Source organism: Tachypleus tridentatus, chromosome 13, assembly GCF_004210375.1.
Source record: "Tachypleus tridentatus isolate NWPU-2018 chromosome 13, ASM421037v1, whole genome shotgun sequence".
NCBI lineage: Eukaryota > Metazoa > Arthropoda > Merostomata > Xiphosura > Limulidae > Tachypleus > Tachypleus tridentatus.
Genome location: NC_134837.1, coordinates 240,345,978 through 240,360,984, shown reverse-complemented (window position 1 = coordinate 240,360,984; position 15,007 = coordinate 240,345,978). Strand labels below are relative to the sequence as shown.

Sequence of the window (15,007 nt, the reverse complement as noted above, 5' to 3'; positions counted from 1 at the left end):
GTTACTTGTGAAACTTGTCGTTGCAAACTTTTTTTAATTTTTAGATCATTATCTATATTTAACTTTAGAAAAGTAAAAATATTGCTTTGTTATATGTACATATGAGAGAGACTGAAAGATAGGAAAAATAAACTTGATTTTTAAGGAATATAAATGTATCCATCGAATCAATATAAAGTAGTGATTTATATACTTCTAATTATTTCTACAAAAGATGACATTTACATTACTAGGCATGTATAAACTGTTGTTTAGTTTAGTCATAATAGATAGAACACATTAAAAAAGGAATAACAGAAAGAAAACATAACATTCTAAAAGACGAGGTTTAATTTTACATTTATTAATTTATATTGTACCATAATCACAAACTATAAAAAACATGATACAACCAGTATTTCTCATCTTTCCTTGTAAAATAGCAGTCATTAATTGAATATTTTTCTTTTTTTCGCTAGAAAAAAATCATGTAAAGCAAGGATCGTAAAACTTCCACAAATCGCTTCCACAAAATTAGCATTTCCAAAAAGTGATAACCTTCTTTTAATCGTAATCGGATATTGATTATCTCGAGCAGGTTAACTAAAATATATTAATTCAGTATTATATTTTAGCAGTGTAAGTAAGCAATACAGTTAAAGAAAAAGACATTTTGATATGAACTGATGTATTATATATATATATGTTATACGTGAATAAATAGGGTTCATTTTTCAAATATTTTTTGACTTATCTTTGCAATCAACAAGCTATATCAACCCATCTGTAATTTTTGAGTTGAATAAAACTTAAACGTACACACATTGTATTTTGCCAATTTTGATATTATTGAATTTAGAATAACTTACAGATTTTTTTAATATTGCATTGCAAGAAAAGCTTCGTTCTTTTAAAGCCAGAAACGTTTACTTTGGCTATAGAGAAAGAGAGTGAAACACGATGTGTTCACGACCAATATAATTATATATTTTATTAATCAAAATTCACTCTACCGTAATGGCTCTACTCTAGCTCTAATTTATGTGCTTCTTAAATAAATAAGTGTGATGTGTACAATTCTACTGCAGTTAATGTAGTTGCATACGAATTTTCTTACAATCTTTACTTTACGTTAACCTGTACGTGGACCAACACATAAAGCATAAATTGTGCATCTCAACGTCCACATTTATTCCATTTGTTAGCGTTTTAAAACCACGTTTTCGGTTTAAAAAGAAGCAGTATATTTACATATAAATGGGTATGTACGATGTGTTCACACCCATGTTCTTGGAATTCAAAAACACCAAGATTTCTTCCTTACTCGAATGGAATATTTGTTACTGTAATTCTTATTTTTACTATTGAACTGATTTACGCCTGCGTTACATAAAATGTGGAAAACGTGTTAGTGAAAACATTCTTTGTAAAACGTGTTTTCATTGTACCTGCAAATGTCATTTTACAAAACGTATATTTAATAGTATTGCTTATAGGAAATTACAGGAAATATAAGAAAAATGAAAGGCTTAAAATCTTGTTACCTCCAAGCAGAGATTGCGGTTTTTAGAAACTATGCAGGTAATTTGTTTCTTTGGTTAAGAAAGAAAATATGTGGCTACCAGGTGCCTAGTGTCCGCTTAGTTTCTGTTATATTTCTTTATAAAATATATAATTAAGATTTTTTTCCAAAAAGTTCAATGTCTATAAAGAATTTGTTTTGAAAAATCCTTAGTTATGTTTGAAATATATATATTTAAAGGTCAAAATACGTAGTAGTGAATATTTTAAAAAAATATATCATACATTCTCAGTAATTTTTTTATTTGTGATTAGTTTTTTGTTTTTGAATTTCGCACAAAGCCACTAGAGGGCTATCTGCGCTAGCCGTTCCTAATTTAGTAGTGTAAGGCTAGAGGGAAGGCAGCTAGTCATCACCACCCACTGCAAACTCTTGGGTTACTTTTTTACTACTGAATGGTGTGATTGACCGTACATTATAACGCCCCCATGGCTGAAAAGGCGAGCATGTTTGGTGTAACGGGGATCTGAACCCGCGACCCTCAGATTACTAGTCGCACGCCTTAACCCGCCTGGCCATTCCGGCCCTCGATTAGTTTTTTAAAGTTATTATTAACAAAGTGTCACGAAATTGCAAGGTGAATTTTACAGGGAAAAATAATTATTAATAGCTCTTAATTTAAAATTAATGTGTAGTTTTCTTCAGAGAAAGTGTGTTATAAAGTTCTGTTGTTTTAGAAAATCTATGGCTTTTATAGAAGATATGTGATAACCTATTAATTAATGTTTAACTATGATACGAAAAACATATATTAATATAAAAAAAATTGTAGATGTATACGTCCACCATCGTTTCTGAAGCTCAAAGTTCATAAAACATGCATGAACTGTGTAAGGCAGTTTGTATACTATTAAGTCGAACATCTAACTGACACTTTTTTGGCGCTGACAAAAAACACATTAGCTAAAAAATGCCCTGTGGACATATTTTTCATTATGGTGAAAATAATAATTTCCATGTAATAAAGATAACTTTTAGGTTAAAAAAAAACAACAACTTCATATTAAATCTTTTTTGTTTTAAATTTCTATTATAACAGCACAGTAATTCTTTGATAGATTGTTTAGACAGAGTATTCATGATGAAACTTTGTAGAATGGACGGCAACTGCGTGTTATGGAGACACAAGTGTAGAGGACGATGTGACTTGAAGATAAAAGGCGGAAGACGTTTCGAAAGTCTTCCACCTTTCGTCTTCAAGTCAGTGTGTGTTAAAACGCAAAACGCAAACGAACTTGGCAGGGGTTAAGTTTAGAGAGAGAGAAGCCTGAAGAATTTTCTCTCCAACAGGGGTGGTCAGGAACGTTTACATGGAAGTTTGCCTTTATTGTATTTCAACTTATTTAAGGTAAAAAAGTGAGGTGGAGGATATTAAAAAGCCGCGTGAGAAGGGAGACCTGGACAAGGGTGGTATAAGGGAAGTAAGCCACGTAAGAGCCCGTGGTCAGAATAACCTGACGGCTGGCAATTACTAAACATTGAATTAAGACTGACGTAAACGGCTCCTTTCAGGACCAGGCAAGAATATTGTCAGGGTGTGTAAACGTAAACGCAAACGAACGTGGCAGGGTTTAGTTTAGAAAGACTTATAATGTGTGTTAAGTGAAAACACACTTAACTGTGTAAAAGAACACCAAGTGGGGTGGTCGGGAACGTTGTGGTTCCTCTTCGTCCCCTTACGTGAATAATTATTGAAATTTACATGGTTTTTTCTTGAATTTATTTTGACTTTATTAAAGTGAAGAAGTGATGTGAAGTATGTAAGAGTATCACGAAAGAAGGGAAAACCGGACGAGGACGGCATAAGCGAAGTGAGCCAGACCTTGGCTGATGGTTAGAATACCCTGGCGGCTGACGAGTTGATTTAGAATTAACTACACCTGACTAAAACGGCTCTTTTCAGAACTAGGCAAGAATGTTGCCTTGGCTGGGATCTACAGATCCAATGCCAGAGTTTTAGCTGTGGGGGAAAACGGGAATACCCCGAGAAAACCAATATTCACGGCCTGGGCGCCGAAAAATCTACCCAGACCGTGCCCGGAAGTAGCTAGGAAGAAACACAAGAATAAAGAGAAAAACTGATAGATTATGCCAGTGGTATACATGTGGCTGGATGTTAGGTGACTGACTAGGAAACTGCTAGTTGTGGTCTTGTAGATCAGGTAGGAACTTCGTGTTGAACTTGTGTTCACACCTGAAGCCCATTGGTGATAGAGAAAAACGTGGTCTTGGTAGTGAAACAACTGGCTGTTCTTCTTCGGTGAGTTGGTCTTCGCTGGTCTGGGATGCTTTGTTTCCTCTTGTAATTTTGGTTTGTGTTTTCTGAGTGATGGTAGTCTGTTTTTCTGTTTGAGCTGACGATTAGATAGTTATCTTGTTAATGGTCTGAGTCTGGCTGGTAGTTGAATTCCGTGAAACTGGAACTGAAGTCTGGCATGATCTGTCACTTTTCTTCCTTGGATTGCTAAATCTTGGCGTGTTGTTACCAGTGGGAGTTGTCGTCTTCTGGATTGAGTTGTCTGTATCTGCTTTCGTGTTCTTTCTAGCTGGTTCTGGACTCGGCGGTATTTCCGTAGTTTCTTCTTGAAAGTTGTTCGTTTGTCGTCTATACTATCTGAGCATTTTGTTTGACCATGAGTTGAAACGTTTGGCGATGCGGACGTTCGGCTCTAAAGTGAAATATATGGTAGTAACATCCGTCATGTAAAATACAGTCAGCACTTTACTTCGACATTGTAATATCTTCATGAAATACGTAGATAGATTGGTGTTTCTGAAAAAAATTCGATGTACAGCATGTACCTTGGCCTGGATTTGAGATTCAGTGTGTGTTTAGGTGCTAACTGTCCCTTGTCCTGGTGAATTGTCAAGAGCGTGTTGTGATTGGCTGGATTACCACTGTTTCTGATTAGAGGAGAGATTTCCTGTAAATTCAACCAATGGCAGCCACAGGCTACTCACTTCTAATCTGGAATCTCTGTTAAGTGAAAGTTTAATAGTGTTTATATAAAATGTTTCTTTGATTTTTCTTGTCTCCCAGAATTTGTCTGTGTTGGTGATTCTAGTTTTATCCCAGTTTATTCTGTATCCAGTTGACGTGGCATGCTCTACAATGGCTGAATTTTGTGTTTTCATGAGTTTTGTACTGTCTTTAAGTTCTTTTTTTCTTGTTGCTAGTTTTCTTCCCGTTTCTCCAATGTATGTATCGCTGTAGGAACAACGGAATTTCACTGATGACGTTTTTGAGATTATCTTTGGTAGGTCGCTGTTTGTTTTTTACCAGAATGAACCTTAAGGTACTGTAGGATTTTCACTGGACTTCTATGTTGGATTTTTTGACTATGCGTTTGAGTTTTTCACTGAAATATTGTTGGTATGGTAGGTAAATGGTGGTAGTGGTGGTAATTTTCTGATCTTTTCTTTCTGTCGTGGTCTCCTTAAGGAGTTTTTGATGAAGGAGGAGGTGTAACCATTCTGATTAAAACTTTCTACGATCTCTTGGCGTTCTGCTTCGATAGATGTCTTATTGCAAATGTTTTCTGCTCTCTTGTTTAGGCATTGAATTATACAACGGTTTATCGAGGTTGGATGATAGGACTGGAGGTGTAGGTATCTGTCCGTGTGGGTGGGTTTTCTGTATACAGTTGTGGTTATTTGTCTTGCTTGTTTGCTGATGTGTATGTCAATAAAAGATAGACAGTTTTGTTCCTCTATTTCCATAGTAAAGTGGATTCTTTTGTCTACGGAATTGAGATGTTCTATGAAAACTGGTAAGTGTTCATAACTGTGTGGCCAAATAACGAAGATGTCGTCCACATAACGTCTGTAGAAACTCGGTTTTATCAGTGTGAATCAAAGGGTTCTTTCTTCAAAGTCTTCCATGAAAATGTCTGCTAGGATTGGAGAGAGTGGTGATACCATGAGTAGCCCATCTGTTTGTTCGTGGAATTTCTCGTTGTATTGGAAATAGGTTGACTGTAGACAAATGGTTGCTAGTTCCATTATGGCGTCTATTTTCATATTTGTTTTGTATGGTAGAAATGTCATTCAGCAGTCGTTGTCTGCTGATGTGAAGGATTTCTGAGGTTGGAACATTGGTAAATAGATCTGTGACGTCAAAACTGACCATAATATCTTGGAATTTGATGTGTAACTTTCTGAGTTGTTCTGTGATATCTGTTAAGGAAACACTGAACATCACATTTAAAACTCAACAGATTTCTCACCCGTCATTTTCATAATGCCCCATCTCACTTCACCATCTTAAACAAGTCAAATAAAATTACAAGAAAACTTCCACGTAAAATTAAATAATCTTTTATGAGCGGGGACAAAGAGGAACCACCCGTGTTGGGGAGAGAATTTCTCATACTTCTCTCTCTCTCTAAACTAAACCCCTGCGAAATTCGTTTGCGTTTGCACACACACTGACTTGAAAATGAAAGGAGGAAGTATTTCGAAACGTCGTCTTCCACACTTGTGTCTCCGCAACAGGCAATTGCCGTCCATTCTACAAAGTTTCATCGGCATAATAATTATTTTGACTAAATAAATCCGATATAGTATAGTCTTAACTTGTTCTTGTAATTATCACTAAGTCTTTCTCAAGGATTAAAATCGCAAGATTAGCTACGATTAAGCGTTTGTCCCAACGTTATTCGCCTATTTAAATATTTTACTGATGTATAACGTCAGGGTAAACGTTTAATTTGGTTACATTTTAAAACTTGTAAGATAGAAATTGTGGCAAAGCATGGTAATAAGAAGAGTAATCATATTTAATTACACTGGATTTACAGCCCTCCTACACTCTATCTGCAATTCACTATATAAACCTAATGTCTCTCACTCAGTTGCTGTAATGTATTAACTATTGAAATGTAAGCAAAATGAGTTCTGGTACTGAGCGAAACAACTCTTCTGTATCGGTTTACAGAAAGTGAAATGTGTTTACGTGCAGTTAATATAACTGTTTTACCCAAAAGTATTAAGATTTAATAGAAGATTTATTACAGCTATCCATTAAAATATATTGTTGTAAAGTGTACAAAAATTATTAAAATCCACTAACCAAAAAAAAAGGCAATATACGTAACAATAAACGCATTGAATAGATTTTTACGTCCATCATATAAAGTCCTTAGGATATTAAATTAAAATGCGAAGGGTATATTTTACCCTTAAAGTCACAAGAAGAATTAAAAATAAAGAGAATTAGTTCATTGTTTCATTATCAACAATAAGTATTATTTTCATCAGCTGTACATTTGATAAAGTATATTTAAGCAATAAATATTATAAGGTCAGAGACATTTTTTTTTCTATTTTAACCTATCCCCTGCTAGTACCGCGGTAAGTCCAGGATTTACAGCTAAAATCAGAGGTTCGATTCCCCTCAGTCGACTCAGCAGATTGCCCTATGCGGCTTCCCTATAATAAAACACAAATAAACTATTTTAACAACTTAGTAGATTCGAAAAGTTACAAATTTTACAGCTTGGTTATTAAGATTTTTGACTTACAATCTACAGAAAACTTGTTCGAATCCAGGCATGGCCAGCTGGTTAAAGCACTCGATTCGCAATTTGAGGGTAGCGGGTTCGAATCCTCGTCACACCAATCATGCTCGACTTTTAAGCCGTGGGGGCGTTATAATGTGAAGGTCAATCCCACTATTCGGTGGTAAAAGAGTAGCCAAAAAGTTGGAAGAGGGTAATGATAACTAGTTGCCTTCCCTCTAATCTAACACTGCTAAATTAGGGACGGCTAGCGCAGATAGCTTTCGAGTAGCTCTGCGCAAAATTTAAACAAAAACAATCCTGACGCATTTTCTCCTGCACAGTTGAAAGTTTCCTGTCATTTTTACTTTAAAAAATATTTGGCTAAAACTTCACCTGTCAAAGAGAAAAATCTGATGAATGTTCACATTAGAGAAACAACTCAATATGTGCTAAATCCTATAAAATATTTAGCTATTAAAAACATGACATACTACTGTATAACACCAGTAAACTGTTATTAATGGCCACAAGGATCAGTAGACCTGAAATGTTTAGGAGTAATCCTGTAATACAACACAGAGGGTTAATGGGTTTAGCATCTAAATGATCTTAAAAATCTTATAAAGTTCTCTTTAATTGACATACGATTATAGTTTCAAAAATGTTAAAAGCAGTTTTTTTGCTCCATATATTACATGATATGCCACAGTATGTAGGTTTTAGTATACCGTATTGAAAAGACAATTGTGAGAATATGCATGTTACGTAAGTGATTTTGTCTCTTTTCTTACGGAATATTTGTTACACATAGGTAAGTGATTTTTATAGTAATATGCTATTGAATAATCGGGAAATTTGGGCTAAACACTACACAATTTAGTGAGAATCAAAAATAGCTATAAATTTAGAACTTCGAATTATTAGCAAATATTTTTTTCTACTTTGTTCTATTTACAATGTAAAAAAATATTAATTCACGTGTTGCAAAAATATATATAAGTCATTCCGAGACATCTTAACGAAGCCCTTTAAGAGAACTGATTTTTTATAATAAAAAATCTTAAGGTTAAATAAAGCAGTGATATGAGAATAAATGAAATAGTGATTGTCAGTAATAAAATTAAAACTTTTGTGTAGACCTTTTAATCTATGTTCCATTATTTGACCGAAAATATGTTTAGGATTTTCATTTGGGAAATATATAGTAATATGCTCGTATAGAAGACTATAGTATGATGGTAACATATATTTTCTGTTATGTTACTCCAGAAAATGAAATGGAAAGTTAACTGATGCTGAAAACTGGTCTAGAAGGGAATGTCATTTGCAGTTTTGATTTTTAGAGCAACTATATATAGTAGTTAGTGCACTGAGAAAGCAGTAATGAAAACTCTTATCAAAAAGCGGATGTTTTATTTTGCTTAAGACGTAATGGGCCAGAAAATCTGGTTTATCTATGTGCTTAATCATTTCTTTATAAGTTTTTGAAGTTGACGTATTAAAATTATAATTGGCCTATTTGGATTTCCAATTTCTTAACATCAAATTAGAAAATTATATGTTTGTTACATGTAAGTATCTTCGTTTACAGCCAGAATTGGAAGACACAAATATAGATTTAAACAAGGTAGAAGCCGTCTCTAGCTGAGACAATTTTATTTTTAAAATAGGAATGGTTGGCCCATAGAATGGGTTACATTCGGTTGTTGTGGTTTGTTTGATTGTTTTTGGATTTCGCACAAAGCTAATCCAGGGCTATTTTGCTAGCAGTGTAAGACTAGAGGAAAGGCAGCTAGTCAGATTACGAGTCGAACGCCTTAACCCACCTGGCTATGCGGGGGCGGTTGTTGTGGAGGCAGTAAATTTGACTGCGTTTAAAAGAAAGCTTGATAGATCTATGAATTATAAAAGATGGCTTTAATATTTTAATAGTTTTAGCTTCTTTTAGATAATGGGATAGCCGAGACGGACCAATAGATCACTTGTTGTCCCTTAGCATGGTGTTACGTTCACTATTTCCTTTGTTGTATAGGTTACGTTAGTCATATATAATAGGGTTCCAAGTAATACACTCATTAAGGTATGCAAGTCCTTGTAAATGTATCAAGTTTTAATATAAATAATGTTTATAAACTGCCCAAAAGGCATTTCAAAAGATCTCTACATATAACTTTTACACAAGCTGATTTCCGATTTGTTACACCACACACATTTGAAGATGTGGAGATTTCATTGAAATGTAGATTCCTGCTCTCTACTACTCAAATCTTTAAATGCCAAGGAACAATAGATTGCTACTTTTTATTGTAGATATCTCTACAACGTAAATCTTCATTTGTTGGTTTATTTTGCTTGAAAGACATATCAACAGTATATTTTGGTGAAAAAAAAGATGGACAGTGGCAATTACACAAAAACAGTTATTAACATAAATCATCATAAATCTGACAATCTGATAATCTCTAATCTATTCTTACCTGAATTTTTATTTGAGTGACAGTTAAATTTCACAGTGAACTTAATTTCTTAACAAATATTACCAATCAAACTTAGAATAAAAGTAGATCAAAATTACTATGAGTATAACAAATATTACAAACCTCATCAAACAGTTCGCGTGCAATAAATCACAGTTGAAATTTTACTTTCATTATTAAAAACAATAGAATTATTCTAAGTACAGATAATTAGGAGTGAAATTACTGAACAATTTTTTTTAAATAGTCTCAAAACTCATAAATTTAATATGTGCATGGAAACCCATACACGTTCGTGTGCAGGAAACTTAAAAGGTATTTATAAACACACCAATTTTCCCTGTTTGAATGCTACCTTTATCCTCAGACTGAAAGGAAATTTCAACTTCATAATAAACTAAACTAATTTATCCACCAAGTACGATATTCAATGTCTTTCTTGATGTCTCGCTCATTAGTTATATTAAAACTAAGTGGCCCCTGGAGAATCATACGATTTATACTATATTATACAGTTTTACTTTACATGGACATCTCGCAAATGACAATATTAATAATTATTTTCGGTTCTTTCAGTGACAGATTTACAAATATGTCTATTTGAAATGTGACTGAAATATCTCTTCTGGGATTTATTCATAAATCATTTGGCTATAAGTATTATCATTACTAACCTTTCTAATAGTGAAAGGAAGGGTTAAAACATAAATTACATTGTCTTGATACAACGGTAAAAACGTTGTAATGATCAACTAAGTAGTGAAATAGTATATGAAACGGCAACAATGTCTAATGACAATGACAACGAGAAACATTGGATGAGTTTTCCTGCTCAATAACAAAAATAAATTATTTCTTGACCTAACCACAAATAAGTATGATTATTTTTAGAAGTATTAAGTTATATGAGGTTATATATTGACAATGAGTAAATAAAACCATCTTAATCTATGATAGTCTGAAAATAATGTGTTTTCCAAAGCTCCAACCTCCTCTCAGTGGTTTAGCAATAAGTGTAAGACTTACATCGTCCAGAAACTAGATTTCGACACTCACTGTGGACACAGCACAGAGAGCACATTGTGTAATTTTGTGCATAACAACGAACAACAACAAATATTCACATTGAAACTTCTAAAATATTCTGAATAATGAGAGGATTTGATGATGAAATACTTTATATTACATTAATTTAGTAAATGTTCTAAAATTATTCTGGTTAAGCATAAGGTTTACAGTTACATGACATATTTTAGTGACAGGCATGTGAAATAGAACGAATGAAGTTAATCTCTGTAATGAAAAAAGTATAGACAAATGATGTCTACTAGTGACAAGTATATAAGCCTCCTCAATTTCTATTGGCAATCATACAGTTTGTATATGAATGACAGTGCCTAGAAGGAAGCAAAAAATGTTCCTTGATGGTTAACCCATAAAAATAATGAAAGGCTGTAATAACTTGTTATATGTTCTATAAGAAGAAGAGAAAAAGTTAAAAACACTCTAACGCGTAGTAGTATAATTGTTGGTCGAGAGATGTGTGTTTTTGAGAAAGTATAAACTTTTTTCGATGATGTAGCAAATAAAATCCAATAAAGATCTAGCCAGCAGCGTTTGGATTTAATCATAATTTGCATCGATAAACTAAAAGTTTAGGGATGAGTCTCATGGATTATACAGCAATAAATATCATCTTCAAAATATCTATGTCTTAAGGATAAGATTATGGTAGTGTGAAAAGTAGGTATATATAAACAAATACACACATACACATATATATATTTCTAACCTATCAAAAGAAAAGTTACATACTCTACAAAAGAAAAGGATTAAAAAATCCGTCTAAAAATGTCCAACGGGTAATGCGTTTACAACATCGATTAATACATTTATTTAGCGACAGGCTGAAATGTGCATAAATAAATATATTAGTAACAAAAAGAAAAATAAATAAAGATTTATAAGTATCATATGGTAATACAGTACAGTAGTTAATAAACACATGTTTCTTTCATCCTCCAAAAAAGTCATTTAAATGCAAAAACTTTACAGCTTGCACACGACAACAGTTCAGGAATATTACATTGTTCATAAACATACCACTAAGATATACACTAAGTTTAGATTTTTCTCTGATTAGACTTACCAGTGTTTAGCAAGAAAACAGTACTTCCACTGATTATTAGAAGGAACCAAGTCTCACAATAGCTTCTCAGACAGTTCATGTTACTCGAACTATGATCTTCTTAAATAAGTTAGTAAAATGTTATACAAGTTTAATATAATACAGTCAGTTGCTTTTAGTGTTCAATTCGTTTTGCTTACATCATTTAAGACTGTTTATCAATTAATAGATGTATTTAGTAATTACAGACACACCGCGCGTATAGGATGACTTGGTTTTGTTGGGATAAACACACAGTCGACTCTTTTGCAGCAATTCAGTTCGCTTTGTCAAATAATAACGCAATTCAACAATGATAATTGCGTATCAACTGCACAAGTAGTCCCCTCAAATGATGGTCTTTCTAGCGAATTCTCTGCCTTATGATGTGCTCAAGCACGTTCTTTTGCAAGAATCGATGTATAAACTATAGATTAACTCTGGTGCTGTTTCCTTGGTGCCGGACTGCGAACTACCAACTCCCCAGCGCGTTCTGCGCTAGTCAATTCCACTTGTCACGTGATGTAAACTTCATGTCTCTCTCTCCTCCTTACATGAATTGTACTCTTCATCCTTTGAGAATATGTACATAGCATTGAAAATATCTACAGTAAATCACGATTTTTGCCACGTGATTATACTTGTGGATTAAAAATACACATAAACTATTTTATTTGTTTATATATCTGGAAAATAAATACCGTTAAAAATAAAGTTTGCTGAGTCTTAACCTGAAGTCTTCCCTTTGTACAGCGGTAAGTCTAAGAATTTACAACGCTAAAATCAGGGGTTCGATTCCCTCCGGTTGACTCAGCAGATAGCTCGAGGTGGCTTTGCTATACGAAAAAAAACATACTTAACGTGAAAGTATTTTACTCAACACCAGAGTGTTACGTCAAATAAAAAAACATATATATGGGAAATATATATATATATATATCACGTGTTTATTAATATGCTTTTATTTAATGCTACTCACATTTTGATTAAAATTAACGTTATGATTAAAGTACCTCGTAAGTTCGAAAAGCTAGTCTGAGCAAGAGGAAGAAATTTACTTATAATAATGAAAATTTATTTTTAAAACAATAACAATTATACATACAAATTATGTGTAAACGATACATAAAAGTATCGTTGTTTGGTTAAATTTAATGGGGTTTGTTATGTTATTCATAGAATTTAGACTTAAATGCTTTATAAAATTCTGAAGGCGTGGCTTAACCTTAATCGCAAGTACTCTAGATTAATTGTTATTATAAACATAAATTTTCACACGAACGGAGGCCTTTTTTACCCTCTAAAACTCCTGCATGAATCTTTATCTTAAACAAGAATATATACGATAATCAAATTAATTTGAAATTTTAATGTATAGAAATAATGTAATTAAATTAATTATAAACCGACAATTAAAGTTTATAAAATAAATCAGTATAATAAGAAGTAATTGTCATGCGAAAAGAAAAATCATAAAGAGAATCCTTACATATGTGTTCATGCACTTCCCGTAAAGGAATGTGTTCGTTATAGAATAGTCATAGTTGGTTTAGTATTCATTATATCACGGTCATGTCAGCTGTTATTTTTGTGCTCATTATTTTGTATCTTCATAAACAATAGTTTTTATTTGTGCTATGAGGAACTTAATGCTATCGACTCGACTCGACTTAAAGTAAAACATATGGGTTTAATCGTCACAGTTAAGATGGTATCTGATCTTTTATAGTTGGGGGGCTATAATGAGTTTTCGTTGGTAAAGTGTGATCTCAGAAAGAGATAGCACGATACTAAACAACCACGCAGCAATGACTGCGGCGCAAGAGAAAAACTACTTACAATTGCTTTTATTAATTATATTGGTTGTACGAGCTAGTAAAATGTAGTAACATTTTATTTTCATTTGTTTTTAATTATTGCTATTTTATTATAAAAGTTATTAGCATCGTTTCCTTAGAATTTGTAATTAGGACTAACATAAATATTTTTCTAAGCTGGCCGAACCTTGTAAAATATTATTGGGTTTTCATTCTAGAATATAAAATAAGAAATGTTTGCCATAATTTATAAATTTAATTTGAAACGACGCATGCATATAAGTTCATTTTATATTTTGTTCTGAATGCTTAATAATATAGAAATTATGAACTAAGTTTGTGTACCCTTAAAGCTGTCTTTCCTTCTTTATTTAAATATTGTCTTGAACTATTACCAGTATATGTAGTCAATAATGTAACAGAACTGCTTCTTGTTCTTCCAAAGCATTTCATGAATCGTATATACACACACACAAAATAAGATATTAATAATAGATAATTCGTTTTATAAGAAACCTGGCTTATAAACAACATAGAGTAAATGTGGATGATCTTATATTTTGAAATAAAACATAGTATCGGGAAGATATAATGGTTTATCGATCTTGGAACTGGTCTTTTCCCACCAAGAAATGTAAATGAAAACAGTAAACTTGTGGTAAAAAGTAGTGAGACAAGTTTTGTCGTCCTTTCATTACAATTTTCCTCGTCATTCGTTCGTGTTCTTTTAAATTTGCAAAATAAAATTATTATTATTATAAAAGGAAAAAAAACAACTTATAATTCAGAAACGACATAAATTTGTTAGCGTAGTGGTTTTACTTTTTTGTTGATGAACATAAGTTATGTTTGTATTTCACTTTCAGGAATCCTTAAAATTTGATAAGTTATAAGGAAATAAAGCATATAAAAAGTAAACATTTTCAACCTAGTAACGAAAAACTAACTATGTTAGATGTTTAATGCCTTCAGTGAATAAACTACTCATTTTACATATTACACATTTTTATTTTATATATATATATATACGCAACAATTCTATTCAAGCGTTTATTGGTTTGTTTATAAGCTTCAATGTAGCATTTTATGAGTATTGGGTTTGGGATATGATTAAAATGAAATTACCTGTTTAAGTAACCTGTTTATTATTTTATAACGAGTAAAGTTACCACACCAGCTGCGTGATAGAATAATTTTAGGAAACTTTACAATGAATAGTACTGATTTATTTCCATATTAAAATATGCTTTGCAACAACGCAACGTCTTCTAATAGTCTAGAACAAATTTATAAATTACAAACCTAATATATTAATTTGTACTGCGCATGCTGAAAAGAAACTAAAAATTGAAGAGTTCAGTGTTTACAAGTTACCACTTTCAGAATACAAAAATGCACAAGTCTTGTATTTTGTCACGATTAATTGATTATTTCTAGGTTTTTAAACTTAAATAATTTCTCAAACGAATATCTAAAACTATATG

The 15,007-nt window shown here is 32.5% G+C and overlaps 1 protein-coding gene across 1 annotated transcript in view; it reads right to left on the bottom strand.

Annotated features, from left to right (window-relative positions):
* LOC143238542 (nephrin-like) overlaps nucleotides 1–12,164 on the bottom strand; it is a 129,699-nt gene extending 117,535 nt beyond the window's left edge. Inside the window, exon 1 of the mRNA XM_076478873.1 lies at nucleotides 11,689–12,164. Within this exon, the coding sequence (XP_076334988.1) occupies nucleotides 11,689–11,767 (79 nt within the window). The 5' untranslated portion in view covers nucleotides 11,768–12,164. The remainder of the gene's footprint in view (nucleotides 1–11,688) is intronic.
* Between the last annotated feature and the right edge of the window lie 2,843 nt (nucleotides 12,165–15,007).